The sequence below is a fragment of the Myotis myotis genome, unplaced genomic scaffold (genome assembly GCF_014108235.1).
Source record: "Myotis myotis isolate mMyoMyo1 unplaced genomic scaffold, mMyoMyo1.p scaffold_m19_p_24, whole genome shotgun sequence".
NCBI lineage: Eukaryota > Metazoa > Chordata > Mammalia > Chiroptera > Vespertilionidae > Myotis > Myotis myotis.
The window spans coordinates 5,268,280-5,282,673 of record NW_023416329.1 but is presented as its reverse complement, the minus strand read 5'-3'; the positions used below and the strand labels follow the sequence as shown (position 1 = coordinate 5,282,673).

Genomic DNA, 14,394 nt, shown 5'->3' with positions numbered 1-14,394 from the left:
TCGCCCGTCCGGCCGTCGCTCTTCAGTAACAGCGGGGAGACGCGCGTTACCACCGACTCCTCCACACGCTGACCTTCCGGGCGCCGGTGTCCGCTAAGCCTCATACTTCCGCTTTGCGACGTGGTACGACCCGGAAGCCGGCCGCGCCTGACGGCAGTTTTCCGGTGGTGGGAAAGTGAACGGAGCCCGTGTCGGGGCGGCGCATCCTGAGGCAGGCGGGTTCCCCGCGGAAGAGGGAAGGCAGGCGGCGGGGGAGGGCCTGGCTTGGGCAGCCGGCGGAGCAGCAGCTGCAGAAGCTGGCAGCGCAGAGAGGGGATGGTGCCCGGCGGCGCCGAGAAGGAGGCGCAGTCCGTCCCGCAGGGTTAGTGAACGAGGCTGTCCGCCCGGGCCGGCCGGGGACTGTGCGGTGCGGGTCCCAGCATGAGTTCGGGCCCCGCCTGTGAGCCCCGCATCAAGCGACCCCGGTGGGGCGCCTCTGAAACTTCTCCGCCGGCCGCCTCCGACGCCCGGAGCTTCCCCGGCGGGCAGAGGCGCGTCCTCGATCCCAAGGACGCTGCTGTGCGGTGCAGGGTCCCACCCTCCTCGCCAGGCGGCGTCCCGGGGTGGGCGGGACCGCACAGAGGCAGCATCACCTCGCTTGGTACGTGGGGAAATAAAGATCTCTGCCCTTCGCCTCGGCCCCAACCTCCTCTTGGGCTCCGTGAGGACCCAGGGACTCCAGTCACCCCTTCTGGTCTAGTGTGCACCGCTCCGAGGTCCCCTTACTGAGCCACGAAGGCCACCGGTGGGGAGATGGGGTCACGTTTTTCCTGTCGTGGTGTGAGAAGCCCTGATGAGCCGTCCCGGGGCGGAAAATGACAGGAGACTCCCCCCGTCTGCTTTACTCGGGTTTGACGTGAGAAATTGTCTTAGGCGTTAAGGAGGTGTAATTGTGTATGCGAACCTTCAACCTCTCGATGGAAAGAAACTATAACGCAACTTCCCTCAATTCAGATTCTGGCTCCAGGGGTGCAGAGCTGTTCCTTTTAGCCGGTGCTGTGCTCGACTCTGGCGTGCGGGGTTGAACCAGAGTCATTTGGCCTCTGTCTTCAGGCCCTAAAACTTGTCAGGAGAGAGAGACCGTTACATAATAAAGGGTAATGGGTGTTTTGATAGATGGCAGGAATCCCTAGTCCAGTCTGGGATCAAGGACAGTCTCCCAGAAGATGAGATGCTTACTCTGAGGCCTGAAGAATGAGGACTGCGGAGTCAGCGAGGTGAAGAGGAAGGAAGGAGGCACTCCTCCAGGCAGCGGATAAACTGTCAAGGGGGCGAGAGTGAGAGATGAGACCGAGAGCTAGGCAAAGACCAGGTCATATTAGGACTTGCAGGGTTTTGCACTTTACAAGGCAAGGAGAGGCTAATGAAGGATTTTTGGTAAGGGAGTGGCTTGATCATGTATAATCTTTTTGGGGCTTGGGATAAAGGTCCCCGTGCCTGGTGTGTGGAAAATGAATGGACTGAAAGAAAGCAGAAGTGTAGGCCCAAGACTCATTAAAGGTTAATCTAGGTGGGAGAAAAGATGGTTTTGTACTTAGCTGTGGGCAGTAGGGAAGGGGAGAAGTGGTTCCATTTAGGAGAGAATGCAGTGTGTGGGTTTGTACTCAGAAGGAGTATTATCTGTGTTGTAAATGAAGGTTTGGAAGTTTTGGGCATAAACATGATAATTGATGCTATGGAAGTTAGATCATAGAAAGCATGCAGAGGAAATAGAGGTGACCTAGGACAGAAACTTTCAGAAACTACCATGTAGAGTAGACTGAAGAGAAGCAGCCAGAGAAGTAGGGGGAGAGCCGGGCTTTTGTTGTGTCTTGTAGGGAAGATAGCATTTCAAAAAGGAGGTCAGGCAGTCCTCTGGTGAGTGGTGTACACTTCTCTCGGGATTTAGAGCAGCGTTTCTCAACCTGTGGGTCGCGACCCCTTTGGGAGTCGAACGACCCTATCACAGGGGTCGCCTAAGACCATCGGAAAACACATATATAATTACATATTTTTGTGATTAATCACTATGCTTTAATTATGTTCAATTTGTAACAATGAAATTGAGGGTCACCACAACATGAGGAACTGTAGTAAAGGGTTGTGGCATTAGGAAGGTTGAGAACCCCTGATTTAGAGGCCGTGGGGAGCAGACCTAAACTAAGTACTGAAGGATAAGCAACCAATATGCAAATGGACCTACTGGTTACTATGATGTGCACTGACCACCAGGGGTCAGGTGCTCAATGCAGGAGCTGCTCCCTGGTGGTCAGTGCACTCCCACAGGGGGAGCACCGCTCAGCCAGAAGCCAGGCTCACAGCTGGCAAGCGCAGCAGAGGCGGTGGGAGCCTCTCCCGCCTCCATGGCAGTCAGACATCCCCCCGAGGGCTCCCCCACTGGGAGAGGGCATAGACCAGGCAGAGGGGACCCCCCCCCCCACTTGAATTTCGTGCACTGGGCCTCTAGTTTACAAATAAAGGAGGAAAAGTTATTTGCAGGTGGTAGGGGGCAGGCAGTCCTTACTGGTTGGATTTTCTGATTTCCTGCAGAAGATGAACCAAATTAATACTTGGGCTATACTCTATGTGTGTAAATGTTTTCAGTATATCTGACACAGGATGCCAGTTAACAAAGTGTTCAAAGTCTAAATCTATCAAAAATTGTTTCAAATTTTGGAATTTTTTTATGAACTTGGTATTTAGAATTTTTATGTATAGTTATCCTAGGAGAAGTAGGCAGGATAAGGAAGTGGGTATTTTTTCAGTGTCTTTAAATTTTGTGTTATTTATTTTCCTGGGCATATTTCTTATATTGATTAAGATTTGTATATCTACATACAGCCAGAATCTAGCATGCCATTCATATTTTGATAGGGCCTGATTTGTCCAGTTGTGTTGCTGTGGGAGCTCCCTTTTTCTGTCTGTTATAACTACCTAGTTTCTCTCCCACTCCACGGATGGTGCAAGTGGTTAAAGACCCTGCCCTTCAACTGCACTGGAACACTTCATAGTTTTTTTATGAAATAATGTAGGCAGTATTTCGGTTCTACATACTTGTCATTGTGGTACTGTTTTATGTGTATCATAGGAACCTAGACATTGGATACCATATAATCCTTACATTTATGGAAAAAGAAGTGTTAAATTCTACACTGACTCAAAAAGTGATTTTGTTTTGGGGGAACTCATTGCTGGTTTGTAATTTGAGGACTTTTTATACTTGCTGTATTTGATATAATGAAATTAAATAGAGAAGGTGGAACTATAGAAAATGTCCCAGAATCAAGTGGTTCATCTCTTATTCCTTTCTGACTGAAACTAATTTTTTTCTGAAGCCTGATTTGCTGTACTTAAGTAAATCACTAAAGGAGTGATATTTAATTAAGAAATATTAAATATATATGTAATTACTTTTTTGAAAGAAACTATTTTGAAAAAGCTAAACATTTTTACTAGATAGACTGTTAGTATTTTGTGGAAGGTTCAAATTATGTGGCAGTTAATTACAGTGATAAATAAGCTGTTGATTTTCATATATTTGGGACAGCATCTGTTTTGCTCATGTTGTATTTGAGGGCCATACGTAGATGAAAATGAGTCTATGATTCAATATGCCTAGATTCATTGCAGTTTAGACCAGTAGTTGAGACTGTTCAAGATTTTGTGTTTTTTATACTAAAATATTATATACATTTAATCTACATGAAGTACATTAACTTTTGAAAGCATGTTTATTTCTAATGCTTATATAAGTTGTGGTTTGCATTTATTTATGTTGCATCTCTCTCTACTGAGCTACTTTTGCTACTGTCTGCCGGTCTTTTCTATCTAGTTATCTCATTGGCAACTCAAATTTAGTATGTTCAGAATTGACCTAACTATATTTTCCCCCTAAATCCAGACCCTCCCCCTGATTTCTATGTAATGCTGTCCCATCTTTTAAGTCTGTTAAGCTTAAAACTTAGTGTCACCTTTGATTTCTATGATTATGAAGTCTGTAATGACTCACTTCTCAACTTTTCCTCTCTATTCTCAGAAGGATTAGTTCGGTCCTTGGCAGTAGTTCTCCAAACTAGTTGATCATCAAAATCACTTTTTGGAAAAAATATAGATTCTAGCTCCCCTCATACCTCCATCATCACACATACAGGCTCTGATTCAGTACGTGTGATGTGGCTCTGGGACCCACTTATTAGCAGCCTCCCAGTGATTCAGATGGGTTCGGGATCCACTGACCTAGATCAGTAGTTTTCTTGCTGGTTTCTACCAATGAGGTTTCTTCTTGCCCCTTCAGATTTGCCTTCTAGGCTACATGTGTCATGCATTACTGGGACTTCCTTGTTTTGAATTCTGGAATTACAGCTCTGAGTGTGACTTTTGGCACTTTTTTTTGTAATCCCAAGAGAGATACTATTCATTTGCATGTTTACAGGTAAGGAATCTGAGACACAGAGAAAGGACCCTTCAGAAAGTCACATAGGAATCCCGTGGGAGAGCCAGGATTTGAGTCCAGGTGGTCTGATTCTAGAGCCTATATACTCTCATTCATTAGGCCATACCAACTCTTTTAGAGTCTGGTTGCTTTCTACTCTATGACAAATCCTATCTAATAAAAGAGAAACATGGTAATTAGCGTACAACCGCTACCCTTCCCATTGGCTAATCAGGGTGATATGCAAATTAACTGCCAGCCAAGATGGTGGCCGGCAGCCAGGCAGCTTGAAACTAACATGAGGCTTGCTTGCTTCAGTGACGGAGGAATCCAACGTTTCCTGCCTGCCTTGCCAGCCTCTGAGCCTGCAGTTTGAAACATTGTAACAAATATAGAAGCTAAACAAAACCCCAGAAACCTGCTTTCAGTGAGCCGGGATCTCAGAGCTGAAGTTGATACAGTGTTTCGATTATAGAACCCAAACAAACCAGATACCTGCTTTCAGCAGCAGAGGCCTCAGAGCTGGAGCCAAGCCTCAGAGCTAAAGCTGGCCCAGAATTAAAAAAAAATAAGAAAAAAAGGAGCAGTTGGGAGCTTCTGTTTTCACCCACCAGCCTGAAAACAGCCCTCAGCCCCTCACCCAGACTGACCAGGCACCCCAGTGGGGACCCCCACCCTGAAGGGTGTGTGACCAGCTGAAAACAGCCATCATCCCCTCACCCAGGCTGGCTGGGCACCCCAGTGGGGACCCCCACTCTGATCCAGGACACCCTTCAGGGCAAACCAGCCAGCCCCCACCTGTGCACCAGGCCTCTATCCTATATAGTAAAAGGGTAATATGCCTCCCAGCACCGGGATCAGCGGAGCCGAGAGGCCTCTTGGCACTGGGATCAGCGTGACAGGGGGCAGCGCCCAAACCCCTGATCGCCCTGCGGCTCTGTGTGTGAGAGGGGGCGAGGCCACAACCTCCCTATCCGCCCTGCTCTGTTCGTGACAGGGGAAGGCGCCCCAACCCCCTGATCGGCCCTGCTCTGTGTGTGACAGGGTGTGGCGCCCCAACCCCCCCCCCCCCCCCACGGGCCCTGCTCTGTGTGTGACGGGGTAGAGCCATAACCTCCCCATCGGCCCTGCCCTGAGTGTGAGTGTGGCGGTGCCCCAACCCCCTGATCAGCCCTGCTCTGTGGGTGACGGGGTAGAGCCATAACCTCCCCATCGGCCCTGCCCTGAGTGTGAGTGTGGCGGTGCCCCAACCCCCTGATCAGCCCTGCTCTGTGGGTGATAGAGGGTGGCGCCCCCCCACCCCCCACGGGCCCTGCTCTGTGTGTGATGGGGTAGAGCCATAACCTCCCCATCGGCCCTGTCCTGAGTGTGACAGTGGCGGTGCCCCAACCCCCTGATAGGCCCTGCTCTGTGTGTGACGGGGTGGTGCCCCAACTCCCCTATCGGCCCTCCTCTGTGAGTGACGGGGGGGAGCTCCTCAACCCCCTGATCAGCCCTGATCTGTGCGTGACAGGGGGGAGCTCCCCAACCCCCTGATGGGCCCTGCTCTGTGCATGACAGGGTACGGAGCCCCAACCCCCCTGATGGGCCCTGCTCTGTGAGTGACAGGTGGCAGCGCCCCAACCCCCTGATGGGCCCTGCTCTGTGCGTGACGGGGTGGCGCCGCAACCTCCCCATCGACCCTGCCTTGAGTGTGACAGGGGTGGTGCCCCAACTCCCCAATTGGCCCTACCCTGAGCGTGACTGAGGGTGGCATCGCAACCTCCCAATCCGCCCTGCTCTGTGCATGACAGGGGGCGGCGCCCCAATTCCCCAATCGGCCCTGCTCTGAGCCCGACCAGGGGCTGCACCTAGGGATTGGGCCTGCCCTCTGTCACCCGGGAGCAGGCCTAAGCCAGCAGGTCGTTATCTCCCGAGGGGTCCCAGACTGCGAGAGGGCACCGGCCGGGCTGAGGGACCGCCCCCCCCCCCCCCCAGTGCACAAATTTTTGTGCACCGGGCCTCTAGTGTATTTATATTTATGTTCCTGTATTATTTCCCATTGCTTGAGTGTGAAAGGAGTGATTGATCTTTTCAACCCACAGAACCTAGCATAATGCCTTACATGTGTATATGCTATTATAAGTATTTCCTCTTTGAAGGTATGTATTCATTTACATTGATGTTTTGGGTGTTGTTGGTTTTTTTTTTAACAGTTTTCAAACAAAAGACTATTACCAGTTGGATGGACACTAAAGGAATCAAGACAGCTGAATCAGAAAGGTACAGAAACATATGTACATAGAGAAATGAATGGCATGATATATTGATGTTTTATCTTCATGCTATTTTCTCTCCTTGCTTTCTCTGTTTTTTAAATCCACATTTATTCATTCTTCCAGTTTATAAATAGTTTTTATATTGTCCTATATACTTGCGATACAGAGGTGAAGTAGAAATAATTTTCTTTAAGATACTTGTAATGGTGATAACAGATACAGAAACATATGATTACAGTAATCTTCACTTAATGTTTCAATAGGTTTCACATCTTTAAGTGAAATGACATAATGAAACCAGTTTTGCTGTAGGCTAAATGATAGAAACAGGAGTTAAGTTCCTATTGTATCTTATCAACATTATAACAAAACTAGAGGCCCAGTGCATGAATTCGTGCACGGGTGGGGTACGGCCACCCCAGCCCCAATCAGGGCAGATCGGCAGGGCCTGTTGGGAGGAGGAGACAGCAGGAGGTTGCCAGGCCAGCCCGCCCTGATGGGGGCCTTATCATGGCCCGGCTGGCTGGGGGGAGGGGCTTAGGGTGATTGTCTGGCAGGCCCTGCCCCTGATTGGGGTGGGGCGAGCCCATTGGTGGGGGGCAGTGGCCGGGGAGGGGCAGTGGGAGATTTGCCGGCCAGCCCTGGGGTGAGGCCGGGCAGGAGGAGGGGCTGCAGGAGGTTGGCTGGTTGGCCCCCCCCACTATTGGGATGGGGGGCAACCAGGGGCGGGGCCAGCCAGAGGGAGGGGCTGCGGGCTAATGGGGGTGGTGGGGGCCCATTGGGTGCAGGGCTGGCAAGGGGGAAGGGCCGTGGGGAGGTTTGGCTGGCTGCCCCACCCTCAATCGGGTTGGGAGAGGCTGATCAGGGGCCGCAGGAGGTTGGCCCCACCCCCTTATTGGCGGGTTTGCTGTCTGCAGTGGCATCATAGTGACCAGCCATTCAGGTCTCTGGCTTTTTATATGTGTATAGATGACATTGAATGAAACAGTGTCATCAAGGACCTGCTATATTACTTAGTGTGATAAATGCAATAGTAAAGGTATAAACAAGGTACAGTGGTAGTAAGAATGTAAAACAAACAATCCACTTTACCTTTAGGAAAGACTGCACAGGAAGTGACGTTTATTGCTTCATCCTGGGAGGTAGTTACTAGGCACATAGTTGGGGAAAGGGCATTATAGGCATATATGCAAAGACATGGAGTCATGAAAGAGAATGCTGTATGCTTAGATAATCACAAGTAGTTTAATTATTGCTCTGATGTTGGAATGTGGTTGGGTAAGTGGTTTCTTTGCATCATAAGTTCTTTCTATTATAATGTAAGTTCTGTTTTGTCATTAGTTCTTTCTATTTTCTTATAGTTTGCATAGTAAAGAAAACAACAATACAAGAGTAGAATCCATGATGAGTTCTGTACAAAAAGATAACTTTTATCAACATAACATGGAAAAATTAGAAAATGTTTCTCAGCGAAGTATTGATAAATCACCAGTTGAAAAAAGTACACAGTATTTGAACCAGCAGCAGACTGCAGCTATGTGTAAGTGGCAAAATGAAGGAAAACACACTGAGCAACTTTTGGAAGGTGAACCTCCAACAGTAACTCTGGTATCAGAACAGTTCAGTAATGCTAACGTTGATCAGTCACCTCAAAATGATGATTACAGTGACACATATAGTGAAGAAAGTAGAGATAATCAACAGTTTTTTATACCTGTAAAGCTTGCAAATGCAAAGCAGACTACAGAAGATGAACAGGCCAGAGAAGCCAGAAGCCACCAGAAGTGCAGAAAGTCTTGCCACCTTGTGGAAGACTGTGCAGATTGTCAACAGGAAGAGATAGATGTAGTGCCTGAGAGTCCCTTGTCAGACATTGGCTCAGAGGATGTCAGTACTGGACTGAAAAATGCCAACAAATTGAGTAGGCAGGAAGGTAGCCTAGGAAATTCTCCTCCATTTGAGAAAGAAAGTGAACTCGAGTCACCAATGGATGTAGATAATTCCAAAAATAGTTGTCAGGACTCAGAAGCAGATGAAGAAACGAGTCCAGGATTTGATGAACAAGAAGATAGTTCCACCCAAAGAGCAAATAAACCTTCAAAGTTCCAAGCCAAAGAAGCTGACACTGAATTGAGGAAACAGTCATCTGCTAAGGGAGGTGAAATTCGATTACATTTCCAGTTTGAAGGAGAAAGTTGTGCTGGAATGAATGATTTAAGTGCCAGACTGCCTGGAAGTACTTCTAGCCTGAATGTAGAATGCAGAAATTCCAAGCAACATGGGAAAAAGGGTTCTAAAATCACAGATCATTTCGTGAGAATGCCTAAAGCAGAGGACAAAAGGTAATTTTTTTCTATCAGGTGTATCTCCAATAGTGTAATGCATTTTGTAATTTTTTTAAGGGGAGTTTAGCAAAGATACAGTTTACACTGAAGCAAAGAAACAGTTGTGTTTCTTACTATCTGTTTATGCTAATTTGAACCTAGACTCCAAATTTTAAATTCTAAAAAGGCCTGAAACAGAAAAGAAGATGTAAATAAGTATTGTTAATCAGTTTTTTAGTTTAATGAACTTCCTTTTGAAGTTAATGTGAATTATCAAGACATAAAAATATTTGATTGCTGAAACCGGTTTGGCTCAGTGGATAGAGCGTCAGCCTGCGGACTGAAAGGTCCCAGGTTTGATTCCCGTCAAGGGCATGTACCTGGGTTGCGGGCACATCCCCAGTAGGAGATGTGCAGGAGGCAGCTGATCGATGTTTCTCTCATCATCGATGTTTCTAACTCTATCTCTCTCCCTTCCTCTCTGTAAAAAATCAATAAAATATATTTAAAAAAAATATTTGATTGATAGCAGCTACTGTTCATTTAGCCGTTCCCTAGGCCATGGTATATTGCAGTTTCTCTAATGCTGTGACAGTCATGCAGGTGGTATTGTACTCACTTAAAAAATGAGAAAGCTGAAATTTGGGTTAGAGAATTCACTGAAATTATGTAATTTGTGGGTCTTAACACTGAGATTTAAATCCCAAGCTGTCTAATTACAAAAGTAATATATTGAAAGTTACGTTTTTGTAAATATTCCTCATGGAATCTTAAAGCCCACTCTATTATTTCTGTGATTTATTTTTCCTATCAAAGTTCACTTCATGGAAGATGACTGGCAGTGTCCATATTCTTACATGGTCCTTTCTTCAGAAAGTGATTTACTTGTGTTTGGGAATTTCTTCCACAAACTAGTGAAACTGAACTCTTGGGTTTTACTATAAGCTTTATAAGTTTTTTTATTTTTCTTAATTACCAAGGAGAAAGACAAGCTTGGCACATTTAAAACAATAACATTCTAGGTAAGATTTGTATTGTGTATCTAAGTGAATTTAAACAGGAAGTAGTTTGTGACTGTATACATTTGTTTTGACCTTAGAAAAGAACAATGTGAAATCAAACATCAAAGGACAGACAGGAGGATCCCTAAATACGTTCCACCGCACCTTTCTCCAGATAAGAAATGGCTTGGAACTCCCATTGAGGAGATGAGAAGAATGCCTAAGTGTGGGACCCAGCTGCCTCTCTTGAGACCATCTGCCAATCACACAGTAACTGTTCGGGTGGGTATTACCTCTCACCTATAAAGAGAGAAGACTCCAAGTCTTGATTTCTTGTGATACTTATTCCTGTGTAAAACAAACCAAGGCATAAGAAAGCGATTCCCTTTTGTGCATATAAAGTACTGAGAAGTCTATAGAATGTAGAAATATAATGATAGCTTAATATGGTACTTAACAAATCCGTAAGATGAATCATTGTCAACTGATGAGAAAATTGAAATGTTTTGTATTTTTAAGAAAATTTATTGATTCTTTTTAATAACAAATACTTAGTTGACAATATTTATTGAGCAGCTACTACATGTTAGGTACTGGGTTACATCCTAAAATTCAAAGTTATGGTTCAGTATCTTTAAATTATTCTTCAGTTTTGCTCTCTTTTCTGAGCTTTATATTCTTCTAACATCTCCATCATTGTTCCGCAGGTATCGCAAACTCAATATGTTTAAAACCAACGTCATGCCCTAGTTGGTTTGGCTCAGTGCATAGAGCATTGGCCTGCGGACTGAAGGGTCCCAGGTTCGATTCCAGTCAAGGGCACATGCCACGGTTGTGGGCTTGATCCCCAGTAGGGGGCATGCAGGAGGCAGCTGATCAATGATTCTCTCTCATCGTTGATGTTTCTATCTCTCTTTCCCTCTCCCTTCCTCTCTGAAATCAATAAAGATATATATATTTTCAGAAAATAAAATAAAAAATAAAACCAACCTCATTTTAAAAATTATGGTTAAATATACATAATATAAAATTTACCATTTTAAAATGTATGTTTCATTGGCATTTAGAACATTCACAGTGTTATACAACCATTACCATTATCCATTTTCAGAAGTTTTTCATCATCCCACACTAAACTTGGTACCTACTAAATAATAACATCCCATTCCTTGCAAGTCCTTGGTAACCTCTTTTATACGTTCTGTAATTTTTTAAAAAAAATATATTTTTATTGATTTCAGAGAGGAAGGGAGAGGGAGCAAGAGATAGAAGCATCTGTGATGGTAGAGATTCACTGATCAGCTGCCTCCTGCATGCCCCACATTGGGGATCGAGCCTGAAACCTGGGCATGCGCCCTGAACAGGAATCGAACCCTACATGACCTCTTGGTTCATAAGTTGATGTTCAACCACTGAGCCACGCCGGCCAGGCCTGTGAGTTCTTTTTTAAAAAGTAATACATTTTTATTTAGGTATATAAAATTGACCCATTTTTTAAGTCATCAATTCAGTAATATTTAGTGAATTTACTTAGTCACCACCACAATCCAATTTCTATCTATTGGAAGATTTCTATCACTAATTGGGCAATTTTAAATAGTCATCTCAGTTATTAGTCAGTTTCTGTTATTAGATTTTATAGGAACTACTTTTTAAAAATCCTTTTTATGGTACAACTTAGTCTAGATGTGATTAAATAGAGTACATAATTCGTTAGCATGGTTAGAGGTGGAAGCAATGTTTAGCAGGGTGGTGGGGTTTGAGCTGAGCTCAAAAAGATGAGCAGAAATTTCTTAGGTGGAGTTAGTAAGGCAAGAAAATCTCAAATACCAGTAGATACATAACCTTTATAATAAAAGGCTGTGTAGTTGAAAAAGATTTGTTTTAGGAATGGAAAACAGTTGGTTTACTAGAGTTTAGAATTTGGGAAATGATTGGAGGAAAAGACTTGAAAAGTGTACTGGGTTCATATCATAGAGGGCTTCAGGTGCCTGGAACTGTACTTGACTCGGTAGATTATGGAAATCATTACTAGTAAACTGCTTGTGCCGGCAATAGTTAGGTTGTAACAAGATTAATCGAACAGCTGTACATAAAAAAACAATAGAAGTGAGGCTGCACTGGAAACAGGTAAAATTCATAGGAGATGAAAAGTAAGGAGATAGTAATTATCAAATTGTGCTGCATTGATGTGGTTCAGGGGTTCTTTTGAAATTTGAAGTTTTTTTTGTTTTTTGTTTTTAATTTGAACATTAATATTAACGCACGTTTTTATTTTTTTATTTTTTATTATTTTTTTATTGTTGACAGTATTACAGATGTTTCCCATTTTCTCCCCGTTTATCTCCCTCTGCCCAGCCCCTGCCCCCCTAACCCCTGTCTCCACCACCCTATTGTCCATGTTCATGGGCTATGTATGTAAGTATGTAATTTCTTTGGTTTATCTCTCCTCGTTCCCCCACCCCCACATTGAGGTATGTGAGTCTGTTCCATGCCTCCATGCTCAGCTCTTACTTTGTTGGTCAGTCAGTCATTTTGTTCATTGGATTCCACAAATAAGTGAGAACATGTGATGTTTGTCTTTCTCAGATTGGCTTATTTCACTTAGCATAATAGTCTCTAGGTCCATCCATGCTGTCGCAAAGGATAAGAGATCCCTCTTTTTTTTTTTTTTTTTTTTAACAGCTCATAGTATTCCATTGTGTAAATGTCCCACAGCTTTTTTATCTATTCATCTACTGATGGATACTTAGGCTGATTCTAAATCTTAGCTAATTTTAAATTGCCGGGGTCCAACCCCAGCGGGTCCAGGGGTTCCCAAAGGCGTAGACGGAGTCGGCGAAGAAGGAAGGACATGGAGACAGTGTTCAGTTGATCAGCAGCCTAGCCAGGATCTCCAGCCAGGATCTGGTCTGGATCTCCAGAGAAGTTCTGCTTAGGATCTCCAGCCAGGTTCTGTGTCCATGTTCCCTCACTAGGTTCTCCAGCCAGGTTCTGTGTCCATGTTCCCTCACTAGGTTCTCCAGCCAGGTTCTGTCCAGGTTCTCCAGCCAGGTTCAGTCACCAGGTTCTAGTCAGGTTCTCTTGCCAATTTCTGTAGTCAGGTTCAGTCCAGGATCTTTTGCCATGTTCTCTCCAGCGAAGTTCTTCTGTCTCTAGGTTCTGTGTAGGTTCTGTCTTCTAAGTTCTGTCTTCTAAGTTCTGTGTTCTAAGTTCTGTGTCTTGCTGTCTTGTTACAACTGTATTTATACCAGTTGATTCAATCCTATCAATCTCTATTACAAAGGTTAGGGCGTTTCTTATCTCCATTCCAGGGAGTAAAGATTATGTAGCTTAAGCATGATTGTTCATAGTTAAAGTGATTAATTACCCACCTGGCACTTAGTTGAGGGGTTTTATTCCCTCCCTAACTTCAGGGGAAAATCCCTACCTGGGGAAACAACCTTTCTCAGAGACCTTGGTTAAAACACATAGTGCCAAGAAGGTGAGCAAACATATTAAGAACAGTATGCCATATATGCCAGGTCCCTTGAAACAGCAAGCATGGACTGGCTCCCGGCATTAAATAATGCTGCTATAAACATAGGGTGCATATATGCTTCCTTATTGGTGTTTCAGGGTTTTTAGGATATATTTCCAGAAGTGGATCATTGAGTCCAGTGGAGTTTCATTTTTAATTTTTTGAGGAAAACCCATACTAATTTCCATGGTAGTTGCACCAATTGCCACCAGCAGTGAACTTGTTCCCTTTTCTTCACATCTTTGCCAGCACTTGTTTGTGGATTTATTGATGGTAGCCATTCTGACAGGTGTGTAGTTTTAATTTTCATTTCTCTGATGATTAGTGACTTGGAGTATTTTTTCGTATGTCTCTCGGCCATTTGTCCTCTTTGGAGAAGTGTTTTTGCCTGTTTTTTAATTGGATTGTTTGTGAGTTGTATGAGTTTATATATTTGGAGATTAATTGCTTATCAGATGTATCATTGGCAAATATGTTCTCTCATACAGTGGGTTTCCTTATCATTTTGATGATGGTTTCTTTTATTTTTTTCTTTTGTTTCTCTTGCCCTAGGAGATGTATCAGCAAAAATTCTGCTATGTGAGATGTCTGAGATTTTACTGCCTATGTTCTCTTTTAGGATTTTCATGGTTTCATGGCTTACATTTAAGTCTTTTATCCATTTTGAGGTTATTCTTGTATATGGTGTAAGTTGGTGGTCCAGTTTCATCTTTTAGCATGTGTTCATCCAGTTTTCCCAACACCATTTGTTGGAGAGACGTTCTTTACTCCACTGTATGCGCTTGCATCCTTTGCAAATACTAATTGACTGTAATGGTGTGGGTCAATTTCTGGGGTCTCT

The 14,394-nt window shown here is 44.5% G+C and overlaps 1 protein-coding gene across 5 annotated transcripts in view; it reads left to right on the top strand.

Moving 5' to 3' along the window:
• The first annotated feature begins 22 nt into the window (after window positions 1-22).
• Window positions 23-14,394, top strand: part of PARG (poly(ADP-ribose) glycohydrolase) — a 186,767-nt gene continuing 172,395 nt past the window's right edge. For 2 of the 5 annotated variants that reach the window (XR_004975221.1, XM_036356035.1), the window contains exons 1-4: window positions 23-640; window positions 6,646-6,712; window positions 8,070-9,050; window positions 10,132-10,315. Coding sequence is in view for 4 of the 5 variants with exons in the window: in XM_036356035.1 (XP_036211928.1) it covers window positions 421-640; window positions 6,646-6,712; window positions 8,070-9,050; window positions 10,132-10,315 (1,452 nt within the window). In the remaining variant the exon portion in view is untranslated. Of the gene's footprint in view, window positions 641-6,645; window positions 6,713-8,049; window positions 9,051-10,131; window positions 10,316-14,394 lie in introns of those variants that run through there. The other 3 variants (XM_036356033.1, XM_036356036.1, XM_036356037.1) reach the window with 3 other exon arrangements.